This window comes from Mirounga angustirostris, unplaced genomic scaffold (assembly GCF_029215605.1).
Source record: "Mirounga angustirostris isolate CCGP_5_RB_7025 unplaced genomic scaffold, mMirAng1.0.hap1 SCAF_3, whole genome shotgun sequence".
NCBI lineage: Eukaryota > Metazoa > Chordata > Mammalia > Carnivora > Phocidae > Mirounga > Mirounga angustirostris.
In genome coordinates this window covers 107552144-107576870 of record NW_026991711.1, presented here as the reverse complement: position 1 = coordinate 107576870, position 24727 = coordinate 107552144, and the positions used below count along the sequence as shown (strand labels likewise).

Here is a 24727-nt window from a genome sequence, read left to right as displayed (position 1 = left end):
TGTGAGGTTTAGATTCTTGCTCTTGAGATTAGAGTGTGCCACCAACATTCACTGTATCATTAGAGAGAGGCATCTCTTATTGTGAACCCTGGAGAGATTGGGAAAAAATGTAAAATATTTTCATGCTGTTTATAAAAACTAAACAGAAATCGATTTAAAATATAAGAATTAGACCATTATCTCTTTAAGAGATGAATAAAAATAATAATGAGTAATAATATAAGAGAAATAACTCCAGGGAAAAAGTTTTAGCATATATAGATGTGAAAAATGTTTGCGGCCCAAATGGTTTTCTACATTATTTAACTTAATTCTTTTTTTTCTGTGTAGTCTAATTTTAAGCTTATAAACAAAGTTACAAAATTTTGAAAATTGTCTTTTTCTTTTGGAGTAGGTCTCCATACCCTCTCTAGGCCTCTCTATATGTTCAAAGTTGAATGTGCCAGCCATTGATTTCCTCGTATGGTATCTGGAAAAGGGACATGCTTATTTTCTCTTTACTAGGTTGTATTTGTTTATTTGTTTAGCATTTCTTCCTTTTAGACTCTACTATCAGAAAGGGAGAAAGTTCTCTCTTTAGGACACTCTGTGTATAAGCTCAGTTGAACTAATAACTAAAATAGCAACAATATTTATTGACTTCGTGAAGACCATAACAGAGCTTCAGTGACATCTCCTTGCTTTATTTTCCAACTCTGTGACTCAGGACATTTCTGCTGGTATCCCTTTTGTTGTTTTCATGGCTAATATGTTAGCAGAGATTGTTCTTAATGGAGGAAAATGATTTTTTCCTGTATGCATCATTTAAGTCTATTTCATGTATCCAGACCTCTTTAATGCACACGTTCAGATAGCACTTCTTTCCTGGTATCATTTTTGACTATTACCAATCACTAATAATACCTAAGTGGGGGATGACTTTCAGATAGTTTTCTTAGTGTAGTGTTTATGAAAATGAAGAGGGAGTGAGAAAAAAGAGGAAGCTCATGAGGACTGTGAACATCTGTGTCATTGGAAAGCATTTATTAATGTGACCAGTGAGTAAGGAAATAGACACCCATAAAACTAGACACAACCCTTACATCCAGTTTTGCCTGCAGTCTGTTTGGAATATATCATTTCTGTCAGGGAAGATATTTTTAACTACATTTCATTATAGCATTATAGGAATTTTCAAGGAGTTCTAGGCAGAGAAACAGTTTCTGGTTTTTTTTTTTTTTTTCCTCAGAGATTTCTGTCTACATGTGCAGAATGAAGTAAAAAACGGAAGTAATTATCTCCCCATATTTTCTCTGAGTCAAAATAAGTGAAAAGACATCCTCGCCTTAAACTTGGGAGGAATTTTTTCGTGTAGGGGATTAGGAAGAACAATTTACCATAATATCTTGAATTTTATTCTCTTTGTTGAAGTCTGTACAATCTCATGAAGCATTACAGTGAAAAAGTATAACAACTGGTAGATTATTTTTTGCCCTATGTATTCTAAAACAGAGTGGTAACTACGCCAGCTGTAACTTAAATTCTTACGCCACATGCACAAAGGAAATGTACTTTAATAACATGGACTTGGGATGCGAAATGCATTAATCAAGTATTAATTTTATTAATTTAGGTGCATTAATCAAGTGGCTTTCCAATGTTACCCAATTCAATCCTAGCAGTGCCTTTTATTCCAGTAAAATTGCATAGAGAAACAAAACACAATTTCCTAAATTAATCATTTTGAACCAAAGGGTGCAAATCTTCAGCTATAGAAATGAAAGAAACAAATAGGATTTTGATGAAACCAATTTTCAGCTCTAAAACCACTGGGATGACTCTATTGTTTAGACATTATTTTGACCATGCCCTTGGCTGTTTTAATGTTCCTTGCATATGATTCTGCAAAGAGAGAATTGCAAAGTTTTCTGTGGGGATTAAGGGTAAAGTTGTAGAAAAATGACCAGCTTGGTTAGATAGAAATGTCAGAATTCAGAGCTTCCATTCCTCTGCATTTATAGTTTTAATTTATTATAGTTGAATTGCTAAATTTGGAATTGGGTTTTCATTATCTAAATTGATTATTGTAAAGAAAGGAATCAGATAATTCTGCCATGATTGGGTAAATCTTTCCTAAAGTTAGTGACAAGATTCTCTCCAGCTTTTCTCTATAAAGCTCTAATTCATCCATCTGAATTACAGGCCATCACAGAACCCTAACACATTTACCTTACTCCTCTGCTGTTAAAAGCATTTGAACAGAAACGATATTACAAACTACTATTGGAGTGAATTTATTAAACTCTCTACAGAACTTGGACTATACTCAATTTGTATTTTAAAACTTTGATTGATTTTGCATAGACAATTTCCTAGATATGTATGATGAAGTACATTTAGTTAAGGAGTCCTCCAGTTTTTAGCTTGTGAATGAATATTTAACAAATCTTTTGAATCTGTGACTGATTTTTTTAAGCATTTATGGTCATTATTTTTGATTAGTAATGTCAGTAAGAAGTATACTTGTGTTTATTCATCCGGGTGTAGTGAGGAATTTACACACAGTCGTGTTTACTTATGTCTCTTATTTATGACCAATGGCAGGAAGTTCCAAGGGGTCAGGCTATTTCAGGTTAACTTAATAGTCTGGGGCTGAGAAAAGAGATTGCTCACATTAAGCCAACTAAAAACATAAGATTTGAACCTATGGTTTTAATGCATCACCATTAGAATTTAGCCCTGCTGAGAGAAGAAAAAAAATCAGTATTTGCCAGAACCTTCTTTGAATTGCTTCTATAACTAGGCCATCCTTAGTCTTCTAGATCATTGGAAAGAAATAAAATATGAACAGTAATAATTTAGCCTCATCCTGAGTCTTATAAAAGAGTTTATAAATCTAATGCAGAGTCATTCTATCTAATTTTAAATTTGGGGAATAGATCTGGAAACTGAACCCAGATGTGGTAATTATCATCCTTCCTTTCCCTCCCCCTCTAACCAAACAAAACAGCCCATCTCCCTGAAGGTGCTAATCCTTACCCATAGGACTATAGCTACTCATAAATGACCCCTAAAACAATCTGAGACTTACTACAATTTTAGGTTAAATATAGATATAAGCAAGTTTACAACAGATATAAAGATATGGCGACGATCTCTTAGGACTTTGCCAAATGTCTATAGTGTCAATTATTTTTTAATACATAAAATTTATATATTGATAAATTATCCAATCCTTAAAATGAGTTAACACAATTAAAATCCTAATTCAAGTTTTGTTAGTCCACTGGGGTAGTAAATCTATGAGTCCTAATGAAACGTCAGAATTAAATTAACCCCTCAGCAATCATTTGAACAATTTAGCACTTAAAGAGATTCCCAGATCCTGATGTACAATTCTTAAATCAAATCTGTCAAAACACATACCTATCAAACCAAAGAACTGTGGTATTCAGAAACCTATCAGTTGGATTCATGTTCAGTTTTGTTACCTTCTTAAAAAGACATGAGTCTGAAGGCAGGCATTTCCTCATGTTTCCTTGTGGAATGAAAAGATGTTGCCCACCGAGTTCCTCTTTGGTCAAATACTCACCTAAGATCATAAATTTTAAATTCTAATATGGCACTATTTTGGCTGGAGGGCCCTTCGAAGCAAGAAGAAACAAAACAAGACAGCCTCATTTATGTTGTTGAGGCAAGTGATTTTGGCCAAAGTAGATTCTATACCTTCTTTTCTGACTTTCATCAGATGGCTCTCCAGGGCTCATCTTCAATCTTCAGGGATCTTCAGCCTTTCCAGTTTAGGTATATGCTCTTTTCTGGTTACTCTACAGAACAGATAATAATGACAGTAAATTTGTACTTTTTAACATTAACCTAAAGTGAGAGTCTTTCACTTTATCTCCCTAAAAGCAGATTTTTTTTTCACCCACGATACTGGCTATTTACTTACATCTTTATCTATAAGCAGTCCAAAATTTTTGTGACCAACATGGGAAAATATTTTCAAATAAATTATGCAACATCTTAGGTATATGGTATAGAGAAAATGTAAACATAAAATGCTTTTAAAAGAATTGGTCACAAATGCTCTTCGTTGTAATAACTATAACTATTTAGGCTCAAAAGGAGATAGTGATTCTTATGAATTCCCAAAACATTTTAAAATAATTTCTATTAACTCTTATTCATACTTTTCCTTTTTTTATTTTTAGGGATTAAACAATGTTATTGCTATAGATTTTGATTACAGAGAAGAATTTATCTATTGGATTGATTCTAGCCGACCTAATGGCAGCCGCATAAATAGAATGTGTTTAAATGGAAGTGATATTAAGGTAACTACCTGTTACAATGATGGGATTATTGGATATTTTATTGGTGTAGCTGACTTGAATAGAAAATGTTATTTGATGGTAATGATACAACTCATAGAATGTACTAGGTTGATTTGAATTTCACATTTGTACAGTGTTAATACATACTTTAAATATGAAATATGAGGCTTTTTAATCCATATGTTTCATTATAACACTATTACTTGCAATAAGATAAGAATCAAATTGGGTAAATAAAATTCAGAATTTTATTCACAACCCTAGAAAACGTGAGAGATGCTTTTGACTTGAATGATTAGTGCCTGACTTGCAATTGTGTTAATTTATATAAAAGGGAAAGTTGAGTCTGAGAATCTATAATTGAAAAAATTAATTACTGGACTCTAGATTGAAATTATAGCACTATTAAAATTAACCTCCTATACATGGAAATAATTGAATGCATTTCTGTAAAATCATGAATGTTCCAATCAGACAGCATCATAATTAAATACATGTCACATTCTAGATATGAGCTACTTGGCACTATTTCTGAGTTATCTTGAGTTTTATGTTCTGCTGAAGTGAGCACTGTGTTATCTTGAGTTTTAAAATAAAATTATTTGAAAAATAAAATAAAATAACTTGCTCTGCATATATGCAATAAAATATAAAGACATTTAAATTCAAGTACATGGAAACTTCAATTACTTTAACTTTTTTTGTAACCTTCTATAATATCATACAGAAATTTTTAGTGGGAACAGTCAATTTTGAAAATATTAATAAAATCTTGAAATGTGTATATGCAACACCAAGATGACCAGTGTGATTGTATTTATGTATAAACTTTATATATTTATGTATGAGCTGATAATTTATAAATGAAATATCAGTATATTTATAGAACAAAGAAGCAGATGAATTCTGTCTTTTTTAATTCTTTGGCTATTTATATAAAAACTATAAAAGTAGCATTACCAAACTTGGTCATTTTTTTTTTACAAGACATTTAAATTTTTGGTTACTTTTATATTTTTGAATATATTTTAATATTTTTAAAGGATTAATTATCTACCACCTTGGGACTACTAGCCTGTTACTACTTTAAATCATGTCATAACATAGGGTGACAAAATGAATCATATTTCTATTGAGATCACTAATTCACTGATTTTCACATAAATTGTCAGCCATGCCAACTTTTTAAAAGTGGAAGTTAGGAGAAAGAAGAAAATGTATCTTGCAATTCAATACAGTAGATTGATACTATTAGTTGCTGAAAATGCTCATATAGTCATATATATATATGGTATCTTTACTATTGATAACATTAGGGAAAGGATAACTATAAACTTTCATTATTGTTTTCTTGTCTCTAACTATTGGGTTCTATACAGCCCCAAGTTTCAGTTTCTCCTTTCACATAATCCTCAAAGCACTGAGAACTCAGAAATAGCAGTCATATAGAATCTTTGGTTATTTTATATGCTTCATATTTGTACGTAAAGTGTTTATATCCTTATTATAGCTGATATTGACATGGGTTAGAATCAAGTGCAGGAGTTGTGTGAATTTCACTTCCTTTGGTTAGATAAAATAATGTATGTTCTCACTTGTATTTTTTTCTCTTGTTGTAGTAGATAATTTAAATAGGGCAAGAGCAGCTGGGAGAGTGGAGAATGCTATCTCCCCCAAAACCTGTTAAAGATAAATAATATCAATAATTCTGTGTGTTTTTGTGTGTGATAGAATTTCTGCCCCCAATTTTTAGAAGACAGGTAAGCTATAACAAAAATGCCATCAACAACTTTGTAGCTGCCCAACAGCTTTTTGTTTTGGTGTTTACTTCTTAAGCCCATATGTCATTTTTAGGGACCTGATTACAGATGTGGTAATTTCTCACATCACAAACAAGTAATTTTATTAGGATAGATTTGTTCTATGTTTTATGCTTATCTAGATTCCATTTCTAATGTTTAAGTAGAATTCTATAATCTCTGTAAAAAATCAAGAAGCAATTGCTGAGTTCTTAAACTAGGTATTTATACTGTTAACTTTTTAAATTCTTATTTTGTTAGGTAGTGCATAACACAGCTGTCCCCAATGCACTTGCTGTCGATTGGATTGGAAAAAACCTCTATTGGTCTGACACAGAAAAAAGGATCATTGAAGTATCCAAACTCAGTGGCTTATACCCTACTATACTTGTTAGCAAAAGGCTGAAGTTCCCCCGGGACCTGTCTTTGGATCCTCGAGCTGGGTTTGTAACAAACATTGAAAATCTTAAATTAGAGATTGAAACTGTGGATTATATTCAGTGTGGTAATTCCCATTCTGTAGGTTTTAACATGAAAACCAATATAAAGTGTAATGTGTAGACATTCTTATTGGGAAGTCAAAAATAGAAATGTGACTATCACGGTGAAAAAGAAAAACGTTTAAAATGATGAGATTTTGTGGGCGCCTGGGTGGCTCAGTTGGTTAAGCGACTGCCTTCGGCTCAGGTCATGATCCTGGAGTCCCGGGATCGAGTCCCACATTGGGCTCCCTGCTCGGCGGGGAGCCTGCTTCTCCCTCTGACCCTCCCCCCTCTCATGTGCTCTCTCTCTCTCTCATTCTCTCTGTCTCAAATAAATAAATAAAATCTTTAAAAAAAAAAAAAGAGATTTTGCAGCAAGTATTTTTGAAAGTTTTAAGTGCAACTGTTTTTCTAACTAATCTATAAATGTAGAGGAAATAAATAAAATGTACAGATTTCTCTAATTTTAATGCCTTTAAATCTTGGAGGAAAGGTAGCGATTGTGGTGGGTCACAAATACGGATGATGTAATCCCCCTATCACTTTAGGGCAAGAGACATAAGTAGTATCCATGGATAATAAATAACAAGGTGCATTATCCATGCATTCCAAAGGGATAGCAAAGTGGAAATATTGAGAAAGATTCATATTGGAGCTGTGTTTTGTTGCATTTCGTTGTAAGAAAGGAGAACAAGTCATGGTAAGGATTAAGGACAGCAGCCTGGAAATTCCAGATGAGGGAAGAACACACAATAAGGTGTCAGTGCTTAGGTGTCAAAGTCAGATATATGGCTGCTAAAGTTCTATAGATTATGACCGTTACCATTAACTTTTAATTATGTTGTTTTGGTAGAGAGGCATGCCTTTCTTTCTTTTTTTTTTCAGTATAATTTAGCATGATTGCATACTCCAAAATGATCTCTGTAGAAGTTCAACCTACTCAACATGCTTGTTAAAATAACAAATTTAGAGAAAATTTGATTTTTTAAAATAAGACACATTCACAGTAACAAGTATTATAATAACAGCAGTGCTCTAAATTTTCTGCTGTATAAATTAATTTCACTAAATATATTTCATGAAATCACTGCTTTTATCTTATCATATACAACAGTTAGACTTTGCTTCTTGCTAATATGTTGTATCTGTTTTTTTGGTCCCTTATGTTTATAATTGGCAATGTGATCATATCACTGTATATTTTATAGCTTAATTTTAAACATTACTTCGGGTAAAAGCAGTATCTAATAGGAGAAGACTTGTACTATAAATACTTTTCTGTTTCCAAGGTAATGTGCAACTTTTAACTTTTATATGTTCATATAATTATGTAACCATTTTGTTACCTTTTAAAGTATTTTCTTTCCCATAGTAACAAAAGATTCAAAAGAGTGTCAATTCCATTTTAATTGAAACAGAGTTACCAGAGAGTTTGTTTTTAATATGTTTCAGGAAATAACGGCCAGATGTACTAAGTTTGACTATTATCATCATGCATTCATAAGAATGTGAATATTTTAATTCCTTCAGTATTTTATCAGAAGATACTTATTTTAGTGTGTTCAAACCATTGTCCTTTTCTTTGAAACCCAATATGGCTGGCTTAGCTTCTCATTTTATACTCTTCAGGATGCTTTGTACTAAACAGACAAACGTTACCTATAGATCATAATAGTCTTGTGAAATTTACTAGTTATAAAACAAAAACTGTGTCCTTGCCTAGTGAACACAGCTGAGTCTAACTTTAAGTTTTATTTCTCCTGGGTTATAGTTATTATTACCCTGTAAACTGAAAGCAGCCTTAAGTTATCATTAATATAAACCCATCCATCAAAAGTGTCAGTTAAAATAGTGAAGTACTAAATTATTGTAAATGTTATGAAAGACTCCCTTGATTTTAATTTTGAATAATATTTTATGATATAGATCTGCCATATTATAACCAAAAAAAAACAGATAAAAATTGGATCTTTTTATGTAACAATTAAAGCCACCTATTTTAGCAGATAAAATTTAATGACACCTTTTTGTACATGTTTTTTTTGTTCCCCAGAGTGAGACAATAGGGCAACCTGGATTTTAGTTTTTATGAGATGAGCTTCAGGGTGAAAATTCCATGACTGTTTACAATATTGTTTAATCCTGCTTTAAAAAATCAGCTTAAATTATAAGATTATGTGATAAAAATGTCCTTGAATCCTTCCACATCAGATTAACATTGCAGTTTACTTAAGTTTTGAATTTGCCAATATGACTGACCCCCCATTTCCTTAAGGAGTGTGATTTCTGTCCTGATATTTAGTGAGGGATAAGGCAAGGGTTTGTTTAAAGGAGGATAAAGATCACTGGACTAATATAATGAAGCAGCTAAACTTTTAGGAGGTAGCTTAGAGGTCCTTTCTGTCTTTTAATAATAGTATCCCAGTTGTCACAGTATCAATTTCATATGGTGGTTACTAAGAATGGTAAAGAAGATACAAGTAGACTGATCATCTTCCTGTCTGTTACATTTAAATTCAGCTGAGATTCAATTATCCTAATCATTCTGTTATCTGGTTTAGTTTGGGAAATACTGTTCTAATTTATCATAAGTTTTGGGCAGTTAATATTATTTGCATCAATGTTTATAAAAATTGCCGTTTATGCAGAATATATATATGTATATATCTATGCATTTTAAAGTAGAATAGAAACTATAATGTTAAAGCCAGACTGAGCATAATTTTATCTTTTTTTGGATGATTAATATGTTATTTCAAGTAATCACATAACAAAAGACCATTATGAGAGACAATAAAGTAAATGTGTGCTATGACTGGTTAATAGAAAATTATTCATTTATTCAGCTCGTATTTCTTTAGCGTTTAGTGTCTATCAGTCACTGTTCTAGGTAGGAGCATAAAAATAAAAGGCACAGTCCAATCTCTAGGTATTTCACAGTTCAGTGGGTAGGCAGATGAGTAAATAATTACAATACAATGCAATAACTTATTAAAGTAGAAGTCAATCAGAGGAAGACACGTATCATATGACCTCACTGATATGAGGAATTCTTAATCTTAGGAAACAAACTGAAGGTTGTTGGAGTGGTGGGGGTGGGAGGAATGGGGTGGCTGGGTGATAGACATGGGGAGGGTATGTGCTACGGTGAGCACTGTGAATTGTGTAAGACTATTGAATCACAGACCTGTACCTCTGAAACAAATAATACATATATGCTAAAAAAAAAAAAAAAGGAAGAAGTAGAAGATAGCAGGAGGGGAAGAATGAAGGGGGGTGTTGGATGGGAAGATGACCATGAGAGACTATGGACTCTGAAAAACAAACTGGGTTCTAGAGGGGAGGGGGGTGGGGGGATGGGTTAGCCTGGTGATGGGTATTAAGGAGGGCACGTTCTGTATGGAGCACTGGGTGTTATACACAATGAATCATGGAACACTACATTAAAAACTAATGATGTAATGTATGGTGATTAACATAATAAAAAAAGTCAAAAAAAGAAAAAAAAGAAATAAAAAGGAAAATAGAAAATGTTTCTATCTCAACTAGAATCAGAGTCAGCTTCCTGGACAAGACTGGTAGAGTAAGAATTAGCCAGGTGATGCAGTGCTCTTCAGAGCAGGAGGTATTTCAGGCAAAAGGAACAAGCTCTGTGGGAAAGCAAAGATGTGTAGAAGAGCACGGCATATTCAAGGAATTGAAAGAACTCATGATTGGAACAATTTAAGTATACACATTTGTGAATCTTTGATGCCAGACTTCTTTGCAGAACAAAAAATAACGTAGGGATAAAAATGCAACACACCACAACAATAACAACAGCAAACCAAACCTTATTAAGACTTCTGGCTCAGGCAAACAGGTAAATAGAGGAATGTTTCCCTAGAATATGAGGAATACAGGAAAGGGGCAGAGATAAGAAAGGGAGATGATCAGTTTGTAAACCTATTGGGATTGGAGTTCCCATGTTATAATAATGATAATGAAGATAACTAACCGCTTCTCTAGAATTCCATGTATTTGAAAACTGTGTCTGAATTTTATCACTTTAGTTGCTTGTACTGTTTTCCGAGTCTGTGACAAAGATACTATTTTTTTCACTATTATCCTTAAAGTACAGAAAGAACATTCAGCCTCAAAATGGCCAAGTAATTTTCTCAGGATCATTTATGTAGTAAGATATTAAGTTGGGGATTTAACCCAATTTTCAAGCTTTGGTCATACTTTTCCTATTATATCACATTAGAATTTTCAGTAACAAAATAATCTCGGATCATGAGCATGTTTTTCAAGAGCTATACAAACAGGAATAAGAAAACAAACATAAAGATAAAACTATAGTTTCTTCCATTTTAATAGCCTTTTTACAAAATTTTAAATGTAGATATGAGTTTTTTTGGAAACAAAATCATTACAAGCATGCCTTATTATTAAGAATATTTTTGTTTGGATTCCTTTTCTAATAGTATGTTAACAATACCGCAAGAAAATAATACTAGGTGCGATTTTGAATTATAAATATATTTTAATGAAAGTATATTGAAGGACTCATATAAAGCTCAGTATCTGTATCCATTATTGCCAATATGGATAATGATAATGCAAATAAATTTGAAAGAGACAAATTTTATATTTCTGTATTTTCCTTATGTCATTCTTTCTTCCTAGAATGCCCTTCTGATTTTCCTCTAGTCGCAACAACTTCCCATTTTTCCAACAACAGCAGAAGATATCACTTCTTCTGTGAAACATTCCCCAGCTGTGCCTAAGAAGTCCCCATATATTGAACACACATCATTACATGACTTTTTAATTTTTTTAAATTTTTATTTTTCGAGGTGACATAAAACATTAGATTAGTTTCAGGTGTACATATGACTATTATTGGTGTAAATGTCTTTCTCTCCATCTAGAAAGTAAGTTCTTTAGCAAAAAGGCCGTGTCTTGATCACTGGTTGTGCCGAACACAGGGATTGTTAACTTCACTGCAAAAGGAAATAATAAATGGGCAACTGGATGTACACAGCAAATGGGGTTATAGTTACAGGGACATTGTACCTGCATCATCGCCCAAACCAATACATCAGTATGTAAATAACCTGCATGTTTCAAGGAGAAAAGTCATAAGGGAACTTTTGTTGTGAGGGAATGAAAGGCATACCAGGAATGAAAACTCAGTTTCTGATTTCTGTGGGAAAATAGAAATATTTTATTAAAATAAACAGTCATGTAAAAAATCCTTTCTCTATCAATTTTTAAACCTATATTCCCATACTTAGTCAAAAACATATAGGAAATGAATATGAAAAATTTATTTATAATTCAAAATCAGAAATAATTGCCGTTGGGAGAAATGTCGCTGAGTATATTTCCTGAATTCAGAAAAAAAAATAGTAAAAACTGAGAGCAGATTTCTATTTTAATTTTTTTAAAGAAATATAGTATATTATACTAAACTATAAAAGACATTCTCAGGAACCACAGAAGCCTATTGTTATGGTTACAGTAAATATTGTTTTCTATGTTCACACTTTGTTATAACTTACAGAATAGATATTATTCGGAGCTGAAGTTTTTCAGATGTGATCTTAGGTAAACATTACATATTATATGGATGAAATTTAGAACTCTGCTTTTGACATTTTCACTGAAGTTTTCATTTTTCAGCTTTAATTATTTACAGCAAATTTTGTACTTAGGTAGTTTTTAAGAAGTTGAATTTCAGATGTTAAAATTACCAGGATGTCTGGTACAGACTTATTGAAAAATTTGGAAAAAATGTATGGTAATGGGGCTTAAATATGGAAAAGGAAATTAAATTTAGCCATCAAAATGTGGGTACCCATAAGGAGAGAGAAATCTGGTGTCTATGAAAATTCATTCATACCTGAAAAGAGTTAAACTATACTTTTCTTCAAAGCAATAGAATATTTTCATAATATTCTTTTGGTTGATGAGTACTTAAATAGACAAATCATGTAATAAAACACAAAATCCAGACAAATTAGGGATGCCTGGGTGGCTCAGTTGGTTAAGCGTCTGCCTTCGGCTCAGGTCATGATCCTGGGGTCCTGGGATCAAGCCCCGCATCAGGCTCCCTTCTCAGCGGGAGGCCTACTTCTCCCTCTGCCACTCCCCCTGCTTGTGCTCACTCTCTCTCTCTCTGTCAAATAAATAAATAAAATCTGAAAAAAAAATCCAGACAAATTATATAATACTATACACACAATCCAGATGTAACAGGTCACCTATTAAGTGGATATTATTAAACCAATATATAGAGAGAGGGAGTGTACACATATATATGAAATGTGTATTACATCTAGTACAGATAAAAAGTAATAGCTGATATTTGCTAAACTCTTACTCCATGTTTATCAACGTTCTAAATTTGTTCCCTATATTCTATCATTTAATCCTCATGGTGATCTTATGAGGAGGAACTATTATTATTCTTTCAACATGTGAGTAAACACAGGCTCAAAGAAGCTAACTGGCCAGATTCACACAGCTAGTTATAGGTGGACCCGAAATTTGAACCTGATTAATCTGTTTCTAGAGCTCATTTCCTTAAGGCTCTACATAGTGTGGCTTAAAGAAAAAGGTAGTCTATAAATCTAGAGACCTGAGCCCTTGTTCCAACTGTATCACTATCATAATAGATTATGACAACACACATAATCTTATATGGTCTCAGTTTATCAGTAAAATGAAGGTCTTAGGCCACATGATCTTTATGACCTGTTACACATTAAAATCTTCAATTAAATTATATTCTGTTGTAAAATCTGAAGGAGATAAGGATTATTCTTACCTTTATAAGGTAGCTATGAAGATAAGATTTATGTTGAAAGAACTATTAGTGAGCACAATATTTCTTTCACGCTTTCTTCCATCTAGTAAAATTATCATTTCTTCTTTTGTGCCTCCGTAGTAAAGTAGTTTTATCATAATACTTTTTTTTTTCATTTGTTTTACATCCACCTCTATTGCATTCACTGAGAGATCTTTAAAGGAAAAAATCATATCTGTTTACCTCTGTGTTCCCTGTTCTAAGTAGTATCTGGTATATGGCCTCAAAAAATTATTGTTTCAAAATATGGTTCTCAATCTACTTAAGAATGGCTCTGGGGCTTATTAGAGTTGTTATACCAGCTGAGTGAATCAAGGTAGGTTCTTTGATTATGAGGCCTGAGAATCTACATCATTAGTGCTTTTGGGTTCCTCTGTTCACAACATATGTGTTGTTCAGTTACACATGCAATAAAGAAAAGTAATTCTGTAGACCAGAAAGAGCTAAAGCACAGTTTCCCAAAGTGTGTTTCCTAGGAACTATCCTAGGAAAATAAATGCTATCACCCAAGATTATGTGATAAAAGGACAGCATACCTCCCTCTGAGAGAAACACCGTGTCATATTAAAGCATATTAAAGGCTTTTATAATAATAATAAAAAAAAAGATGATGCTTATTTTGTTAAAGAAAGCATTTCTCAAATATGTTTAATCTTGAAACCTCTCTGGAAAAATGTGGTCAGGGAAGAATTTGTGGAGAATGGAGAGGCAAAGTGAATTATGTCTATATGAAAAGATCTATGTAATTGAAGAGGAATGATCTCTTCCAGTGATTCATGGAAGTGCAGAAGTGAAAATGTGGGACTGTAAATACTGCAACTAGAGCTGAAGTGACACATTTTTTAATGGTGGGGAGTAATTGGGAGAAGTATATTTGTGCCTTTTTTTAAGGAGAGCTTGTATGGCAGGGACAGGATTTCAAAACTCTTAGTGAGCTTTCTGGAATGATGTAACAGATGTCAGACTCCATGAAATATGCTCTTCCTGTTCTTGATATCTTGGCTCAAGATGGTGATAGGACCAGCCAAAAAAAAAAGTTCAGATTATAGATAAAAATTTTAAATTACTGTTATATGGATGTCAGACCATTTGGAATTCATAATTTACTTAATGACTCCAGAAACATTATTATTCACATCCAATAATTTGCAATATTTTATTGATAACATTTGATGGAGAAAACTTTTTTTTTACTTTTGGGATGTTTGAATTGCAAGTGCAAGTGCATGTATAGAAATATGAATACTACCTCTAACTAAGCCAAATTGGACATATACTTTGTAATGGTACAGAATGTTATTGAAATACTACTTTAAATTTTTATTTGTTTATATTCACTTGTCAAAAACGTTGTGGTTGTATAGAAGCCCAAATATATTTGGTCATATCTGACCCGTGTGAGAGAAGCTAGCATATATATGATATCAGCTATTAGGGGAAAACATTGCTATGTTAGTGTTCCCAAGATTCAGAGACAGTAAGCCAAGGAGGAATGTTCTGATTTCAGTGAGATAAACTATCTTTGCATTCTTACTTCTTTCTGATTCATTTTCTTCCTTTTTATCTATACTGCCATTATCTCTAGTATAGACAGCAAGATGCACCCCCATAAATTTACTAGAAAGGAATAGATTGTGTTTTTCTAGATGTATTTTGTTGACATATGTTTGCTTTCAAAATAAAAATATAATAATTCAAGATTTAAATAACTTAAAATAATTCAGGATTTAAAGAAACAGTACATTTAATCAATTTCTAAAAGGCTTGGTATCTATTATTATATGCTGATGTGAAATTTTTAAATTTGCTCAGAACTACCATAGATATACATAAGCACTGGATAGCAAGTCCAATATTGCTCTATGCAAACTTGACTGTTGTATTTCCAGACTCAAATTTGTTTTTAAATTCTCACTCTCGGAGCTCTCTTTGAATCTCTGCTTGCAATAGTCTACCTTTTGTTTAAACCTTATCAGATACATATTTCTTACTTTAAGTGCCATGCTTAATTAGGACTCAATGATATTTTGGCTAGTAAAGAACTTTTAAAAATATCTTTAGAGGGGCGCCTGGGTGGCTCAGTTGGTTAAGCGACTGCCTTCGGCTCAGGTCATGATCCTGGAGTCCTGGGATCGAGTCCCGCATCGGGCTTCCTGCTCGGCAGGGAGTCTGCTTCTCCCTCGGACCCTATCCCCTCTCATGCTCTCTCTATCTCATTGTCTCTCTCAAATAAATAAATAAAATCTTTGAAAAAAAAATCTTTATAATCTGCTATCCCCTGCCTTTGTTGCAGAACCCCAAAAAATGATTGTCAACACAAAAATGCACATATTTCTTACAATGATTATTTATGTTAGCCCAGTATTTGATAAATGGTTTTCCTCAAATCTTTTATTTCTCTTATAGTGTGTGATTAAAATGTCTAAACATAATTATCACTGTCAGAATGTATGAGGAAAATTTTTCTTTAAGGAACATTTTGATTTTAAACCAAATGTGCCAGTTATAAACCATATAGAATAATCTCCATACCATATTATTTTAATTACACATCTTCCAACTATGAAGAACTAATTGCCAGTGATTTTATACTTACTAAAAAGAAAAGAATGGATCTGGGGAAACAAATTGGGTTCATAAGTTTCAGTTTTAGTGTTGGACTGTGAAAAGGACATTAACGATCCTCTAATTCAAATCTTGAATTATATAGAGAAATAAACATATTCAACAAGATAAAGTGACTTTTTCTACTATGAGAAAAAAATAAATGGTTTAATTAAATAGAAATATCTCAGTAATTTCTGTCACTTATACATTATTTATATTTTACCAGGGCGCAATATTTATGTTTAACTCAGTTAGTTTTAGTACCAATATAACTTTCTTCCTTTTATTGTTTTTTTTTAACTACTGTCTGAAATACCTTACTCTAGAACTTCTAATAACATAATTGAAATCAGTACCGTCCAATAGAACTTTCTGTGGTGATGGAAGTACTCTGTATCTATGCTGTTGGATATGGTAGCCAAGTGACATATGGTTATTGGGTACTTGAAATGTGGCTAGTATGACTGAGGAACAATCCAGTTCACTTAATTTTATATGATTTTAATTAATTTAAATGTTAAGAGTCACAGTTGGCTAAAGGCTACCACGTTGAACAATGCAGATTCAGGCAAATATAATGTACTCCTCCATGAATCATTTTGAAATTTTCTTTTTTTTTTTTTTTAAAGATTTTTTATTTATCTGAAAGAGAGAATGGGAGACAGAGAGCATGAGAGGGGGAGGATCAGAGGGAGAAGCAGACTCCCCGCCGAGCAGGGAGTCCGATGCGGGACTCGATCCCGGGACTCCAGGATCATGACCTGAGCCAAAGGCAGTTGCTTAACCAACTGAGCCACCCAGGCGCCCCCATTTTGAAATTTTCATTGGTAATGAACCCAAAAGAAAAAATATATATATGTGGATAGTTTTATTCCTCCAACATTACAGATGCAGCTTGAAGGTTTGCCTCTGTTAGTTTTAGGGATCTGTAATTTGTGAATGGTTGTAGAAATAATATATGTTCTATATATGGGTTTGTGTGCTAAAGGAAACATATTTAAAATTATATGGATATTTCAAAGTGTGCTGTATGTTTAATAAAAATCATAAGAAAAGCTTGCATTTAAAATATGCTTCTTAGAAGTTATAATTCAGAGAGATACAATGAATTAATTTGGGGAATAGCTGAGTAAATAAGTGAAATATTGTGTGATGTTTCACTCCCTGAGTGTAAACAAATGGCTATTGATTTTCTTTCCTAGGTATTTGTATTGGATTGACTGCTGTGAGTATCCTCACATTGGACGTGTTGGAATGGATGGAACCAATCAGAGTGTTGTCATAGAAACCAAGATTTCTAGACCCATGGCACTAACAATAGATTATGTCAACCATAGACTCTACTGGGCTGATGAAAATCACATTGAATTTAGCAACATGGATGGATCTCATAGACACAAAGGTTGGTCCAGCAGCACCAATGACTCAGTATTTTAACAGTGCATAAATTATTCATTTAGAAAATATGCACATGCTTAAAAAAAGAAATTATGTACACCCTTATATGTATTCGTCATATATAATTTCTCTCAAATACATTTTATAATTTAAGATTACACTATTATACTCCTTTATAACAATATTGGTAAATAAGAATTAGGCATATTTATTCAGAACTTCTGTAATCATGTATAAAAATCATTTTCACATTATTTTCTCTAATTGTATGTTTCTAAATAGTTTTTATGGTAATTGAACAATGTTTTTCTTAGTTACATCCTAACTGAATTGAAACAGAAGGTTACATGCTTATAAACATAAGGTTATTATTGCACTGGTACGGCTTATTTAAAAAACAAATACTAAGTGGAGTGCCTGGGTGGCTTAGCCGTTAAGCGTCTGCCTTCAGCTCAGGTCATGATCCCAGGGTCCTGGAATCGAGCCCCACATCGGGCTCCATGCTCAGCAGGAAGCCTGCTTCTCCCTCTCCCACTCCCCCTGCTTGTGTTCCCTCTCTTGCTGTGTCTTTCTCTGTCAAATAAATAAATAAAATCTTTAAAAAAATAAAAAATAAAAAAATGCTAAGTAAAAGTACAGTTCTTTAAAGACAGTGACGTAATAGTATTCAAAAATTATCAATTATACTGCACACATGATTAAATTTATTGTTATCTAATCAACAGTGGCCACCAAAGTAAACATGGAAAACAGCTTTCAAATTACGGTAACATTCAGGAGATTATTTGAATATCAACAAATGTAAAATTCTACAGATACTTTAATTTTCTATTTTTTATAACTCTGAGTAGATTAAAAAACTCTAAATATAAAACGAATGAAGCAACTGGATATGAGGGAAGTGACACTACAATTAGGGAGGAGGGAGAAGTCTGAGAGGAGAAGAGCTGAGGATGAGGGATTTCAAAAAAGCAATGGAGAAGGACATGCCGAAGGAGAATGGGGTGCAGCTGGAGATGACAGGGATATAAAGGAAACCACAAATGATTCCAGTGAACACTCAAAATATTTCAGATGTGTAAAGATAAGATTTTTCCTAGAATGAAGATAAATGATTTTTTTTTTTATATTGATCCTTATTGACCTAATGTCACCTTTGTTAATAGGTGTTTTTATCTTCAAATAGTAAAATAGCACAAGTTTCACAGAGAGGTCCCAAAGAAAGCCCACACAGTAGCCTGGTTCAGCTTCTCAGGCTGCTTTCTTCCCTGGCAGTAAGCTTAGAACAAAACCCTGGCAGGAGGAAAACGGGGGAGAGGATAAGAGAGGATTATCAATAATCTCACTGTGAGGTAAGGCCATGCAAAAGTGTGCCAGTGTGGAGTCCTGAGAAGGATGAAGCCATTGCCTTAAAAAATAAATAGATAAATAAAAATGAAGGAGATCAAAGTCACTGAAGTCACACCACGTAATGATTTTGCCTAAGTCCCCCTCAGCTGATATTTAAACAAATAGATCATTCTAACTAAAATTGCTGGCAGAAAGCTTTTAGAGGTGCTCATTTCAGGGCAAGAACATGCAGTTGGAGGAGTCACTTATTTAGGTGTTGGCAATCCAATTATAGAGATAAAGAAACTCATCAGGATGCAATTTGAGTGAAGAATTATTTAAAGATGACTTTAGGATTTTAATTAAAGGAAAAGTAATGTTGACAAATCAAAATCACACTTAGCATTCAGCAATTATATCTTCTCCAAAGAATCAATAATGAAATGTTCAGCAACATTCTTAGATGATATAATTGAAAGTTTTATTGTGGCAGTCAGTATTTTCCCCATGTAACTATGAACCCATCTATTTTTAGCATCTATATAAAGTGCTAGGTTGTTGTGAATACATTACTTTCCGCCAAAAACTTTCACTGTACAATAGAATTTAAACCATTTTTGGTTAGATAAATGAATATTAAAAATATATTTGCAGCATCAAATATTTGCCTATTTTCACTCGAGACTTTGTGTTTGAACACAAATTGTAGTTAAAAATGTTGTCTATTAGAAACTATTGTTTCCATTCCCTATTCATTATTTAGAAATTATGTCAGATAACTGTGACTAATGCTTTGAAAACTTAATACAAAAATAAATTTGTATAAATGAAGTGTCTTGCACCAGTACTGGTGGTGACTTTGGGGAGAGGGACATACAGAGCAGGGAGAAATAGCACTAAATTTATTAGAGTAAAATATTTGGCTGGAAGATAACCTAGGTATGATGTCATTAATATTTTAAAATTTGATTTTGAAAATACTCGGAGGCTCAAGGGGGAAGCAAAAGAAACCAAAAGAGCTGCTGCCATCAGAAGTATTTTTTCTCCTGAAGGCTTTCTCAGAAAGACTAATGAAAAATTCATTAAGTGTCTTATCAGGCATCTGCCAATATCTGAATGCAAGCCAACAATTACCTAGTAGTTACTAATGAGCTACTAATTGTAGGCAGCCTAAATTATGTCAGTTCCACAGCCAATGAGAAGAGAGCCATTCATTTGCCATGGGTTTGTTGTTGTTGTTGTTGTTGTTGTTGTTGTTTTTGTTTAAGATTTTATTTATTTGCCAGAGAGAGAGCGAGCACAAGCAGGGGCAGCAGAGGCAGAGGGAGAAGCAGGCTCCCTGCTGAGCAGGGAGATTTGCCTTGTTTGTGAAGAGGAGTACCATTTTCTACTTCTCATACTTTCCCCATAAAGACATAGAGAATGCTTTCGTCTCTTAATTACATATGTGGAGGTGGAAAATGAGACTTTGACATTAATGATAAGTTTTGCATTAGTTTGGTCACTGATTTCTTTTTTTCTGTTAACCAGACTGGTGTTATTGTTCTTTTTTATTCTGCTTGTTGAAAGTAAAACCAAAACTTAACAAAAGAGTGGGCTATGCCATTCATGACAAAGTAATTGGAGAACATGAAAGGTATCTGAGAAGTTTCAGAATTATGGCTCTTTTTGATAAGCCAAACCTTAATAATGGGGAAAAATAAACCCTGACAGTTTTTTTTTTTCCCTTCCAAACATACTGGGATTTAACCATGCAGTAACTTCATAAATGAAGCATTAATTTATTGTTACTGATCCAGCCTAAGAACTTCTAAAAATTCAGAATTCTATGCCCTAAACAAGAGGTCAGATTGCCTCCAAGGTGCATGTGACTTAGAGTTTGCTTAAGAATTTCCATCCATCTTTCTCTGCTACCTCCTCTACCCCAAACCATCTTCCTACCTAGTCTAAACACCACATTGCAAAATTAAATAAACAAATAAACAGTCGATTTGCCAGCTTTGGAGCATCTACATGCAATCTTAGCCATGTGAACCTCTTCCGAATGCCTGTGTATATCATTCTTCTGGTTTTTACTATAATAATTTTATAATAATATGATTTACTATAATGATGCCATAGAATATGATACATGCTACTGGATGACTGAGTCAAACAGTTTATTTTAAATCAAATTTTCATTAGTTCATTTTTTTTAGGTTTCTCTGATTTCTTCCCTTTAGATCTGCCCATTCATTCATTCATGTATTCATTCAACAAACACTTACCGATGTCTCTTTCAATGCCTTGCCTTATGCTAGGCTCTCAAGTTACAAAGATGACCAAGGTTGTGTTTTTAAAGGACTTAGAAGTTAATGGTAAAAAAAAAAACCAAAACAACAAACTGATATACAAGTAAAAACATAAATTAGATAGGGGTTAGAGGAATATACTTGCTGAAGTAAGGGAATCTTTGAGAAATCTGAGAGATTTAGTACAAGTTCTCCATATGGGGAAATGTATAGAGGATTCTTCACACAGAGGGAACAGCATGTGCAAAGATGTAATAGAGTCTCGAAACAGCATGGAGTTTACACAATTTGGCTATAATTGGAAGTTGTATAAGAGGGAGATAATGTCACTAGATGAAAAAGGGCAAATATCGGCCAGATTGTGACAGGTCTTATATGCTAAGTAATTTTGAATTTATCCTTTAGGTCATAGGGAGCCACTGATGGTGTTTAGTTGACAGAGTGCTATCATTAGACTTGACAACAGCATGGAAAATGAAAGACCCTAGAAGGGTAACTACTTTAGAGACTGTTAAAATATTTTAGGAGAAAATATTTGAAGTGATTAGAGCTGTGGGGATGGAGATAAATTATTACATTCAAAAGTTATTTGGTAAGAAAAAAAGAAAAGAAAATAGGAGAGATGCATCCGTAAGCTTAAAATAACAGAAATATTGGTGATTCAGTTGCAAATACTAAGTGAATGTTTTGTATTATCATCCACTTAGCTGGGAAAAAATAACATTATTTTGATGACTTAATAGTTCCACATATATTTGTACATTTTTAAAAGGAGTTTAAAAAGTACCAAACTAAGCATGACTTCGAGATTCTTCTTGAAAAGCTCTGTTTTGATGAGAGGTACATTAATTTTAACAAAAGGGTCAGCATAAGAGGAATTCTAAGGATATGATTAAACAACCTCCATTGTATCTTTCCCTAAAAAGCATTTCAGAATACCTGATAATTTATCTAGAATAAACAGGTTTTTCTAGTATTTTTTTTTCAGAATACTCTCCTTTTTCCCTGAATGATTTAACCTTGTGTTAAATCAGTTGGTCATGTACATATTTTATCCAGCATGCTGGAAAAATATATACTCATAACTGCTAATTTCTCTGAAGAGTAATCATTGGGTATGATTCCAAACTACAGTTTATCACTGAACTGTCTTTTAGTTTGTGGACAAATTGTTTAAAATTTCATGCAATTACATTGACAATGGCTCTTCATTTGTTTCTATACTCCTAGACCTGAAGGTCCTCACATTGAAGTGTCAATACCATAGTCCGCCTCAATTGTTTGTTTACTGCTCTGGGAATCCAGTTTGTGTCGTGAGGGGGCAGTTTTCTGTTTGGATTTAAAAATCCAAATCATAACCCATGCAGTGATCATCTAATTAATGTTGGAAAAGGAATCCAGATCTCAGCATGCTGCTGGTGAAATAGCATAAATATATATACGACGGGTTTTGTTCTGAAGGGGAAACACGTTGAAAAAGACAAAGGGAGCATGTTGCACTCATCTATTTTGAAACTCAGGAGCTCTTGCATTTGGGTCTTTAGAATATTTAAATATACACTGAAACTCACCAAAAAAGGGAAGGAATCTAATAAACACCACCCTCTGACTTTACAATATTCTAGAGTGTTTCTTTCTTGGTAGGATATTTCATTTCAGTACTTTTGAAAAAAAAAAAATCTCTATCATTCACAGTCCATTACGAACAGTAGAACTTCACAGGCTATTTTATGCCAACAGTGTTGATGTGCTGTTTACAATACAATAAAAGTTAATGGGAGGGAGCAAAATACAATTCAGTTACTATAGAAATGTTCCTGAAACAGTAAAATAAATTGAAATTAACTCCCATTTCTAAAAAGTCTTAGAATTTCAGTGTCAATCATGTCTTTCAGTTTTGTTCCTTTAATAGGACATGTTTTATTAAATTGTGTATATGCTTAAATAGATTATTATTTTGCAAATGCCACATATGATCCACATGCTTTTTTAAATGGGAAATTTTAAGTATTACCCTAGCATGAGTTTTCAGCCACTTTCAACAATCTGACCCATCTTAAATTGGAGGCAGAGGGGTACTGGGGATCGGTAGATCTGGCTTTGGTCCAGGTTGCTCTCTAATTTAAGCATGTTGTTTTGCCACAGTATGGTTCAATGTTTTTATCCAAAGAATGGGGCTTCTATTTAATCAGGGATTTTCTAATATTTCTTAGAGGAATTTAGCTGAGGTTGGAACTGGGACAGAAGACTGTTCTATCAATTCCCTCACCGACTCCTACTTATTCTTAGGACTACCTAGAATGTTTTAAAATGCTTGAAACATATTACACTCTTCTCTGTTTTTATTCTAGAACCATATTTATAATTGTAGGAATGTGGGAAGACCAGATACTAAATTCATGTAAATGGCCCTGTTGATATCTGTCCCAAAGGCAAAGTACTTTTTTTTTTTTTTTTAAGGCTCCACCTATCATTAGGACTCTCAAACACATTCCTAATGCATGTGTGTGTGGAATACCATAACTCCTGTATTTAGTATTGGTCATCGGCTCTGAAAACACATTGCCAAATGTCTATGAAGGTTTGTATCACCAGCAGAAAAACTCTGTTGCTTTGTTTAGAGACCGGAGAGCAGTGTCCTGGTCAAGAGCTAATACATATAGGCATAGTCTAGTTTTCAAAATAAATGTACGACGATTCACATTGTCTGTTTTATAAATTCTCACATTCATTAACAGAAATACTCTTTTCAGATGTTAAATATTGAAATGGCCATATTTGACCTCTACTATGAATAACTTTAAAAATATGTAGGTGAGACCAGGAAGTGGTTGAATTATATTAAACCACATATTCTTAATCTATATAGAGAGTACATATTATTTGAAGTGACAAGGTGGAGAAAAAAAAGCAAAAAATACAGAAAAGGATGGACAAAGGATGCCTTTAGCCTCTTACAAATGGCTTTAAAGAAGAACTTTAAGTATAGCATTAATTTCTATATTTGCCATCATACATTACATTTGTTTCAAAAAGTTATACATTTAAGTGTCCCAGTATAAACTAATACATTAAGGGGGGACATATAACTATTGTTTGGACATTTGCTCAGTGTCAGTATTTAAAAGACAGTCTCATATAATAGATTCCCAGGTAGTAGCAGCTCAAATCTGCTCTTCACTATGGCATATACTGAATAGAAGAAACTTATTTCTTATCCCATTTAAGGTTTCACTGATGGATGAACTTTTTGAAAGATTATGTTTATACTGGAAAAAATAAATCTGAAATTCTATCATAGTATTTGGAAATGTTGGATATCCTTAGTGTTCTTGCCATTTCTTAATGCCTTTATTCACTTTGAACAATGGACTTTGGATCCATTTGCCTGAAATTTTATTTATAATACTATTACCATTAAGCAGGTTTGCATTAAAGAGTAGGCAGGGAAAATGTTCATGGAGGCAAATATTAAATGAAATATTTTATATCTTTTTATAGATGGTTTTGAGGAAATACTTATTAAAAAAAGGACTCTACAATCAATAACACTGAAGGGGATGCATAATTACTGACAAAGAATAAATGTCCTTGGCCTTAAGGTTATATAAAGCACATTCTTTTTGATGGGGTGTTTGTAGCTACAGCTACT

At 33.1% G+C, this 24727-nt stretch overlaps 1 protein-coding gene across 1 annotated transcript in view; it reads left to right on the top strand.

The window, feature by feature from the left end:
- Positions 1-24727, top strand: part of LRP1B (LDL receptor related protein 1B) — a 1839752-nt gene that overhangs the window by 1598519 nt on the left and 216506 nt on the right. The window contains exons 58-60 of the mRNA XM_045868938.3: positions 4194-4316; positions 6377-6558; positions 17260-17459. Coding sequence (XP_045724894.2) covers positions 4194-4316; positions 6377-6558; positions 17260-17459 — 505 coding nt within the window. The remainder of the gene's footprint in view (positions 1-4193; positions 4317-6376; positions 6559-17259; positions 17460-24727) is intronic.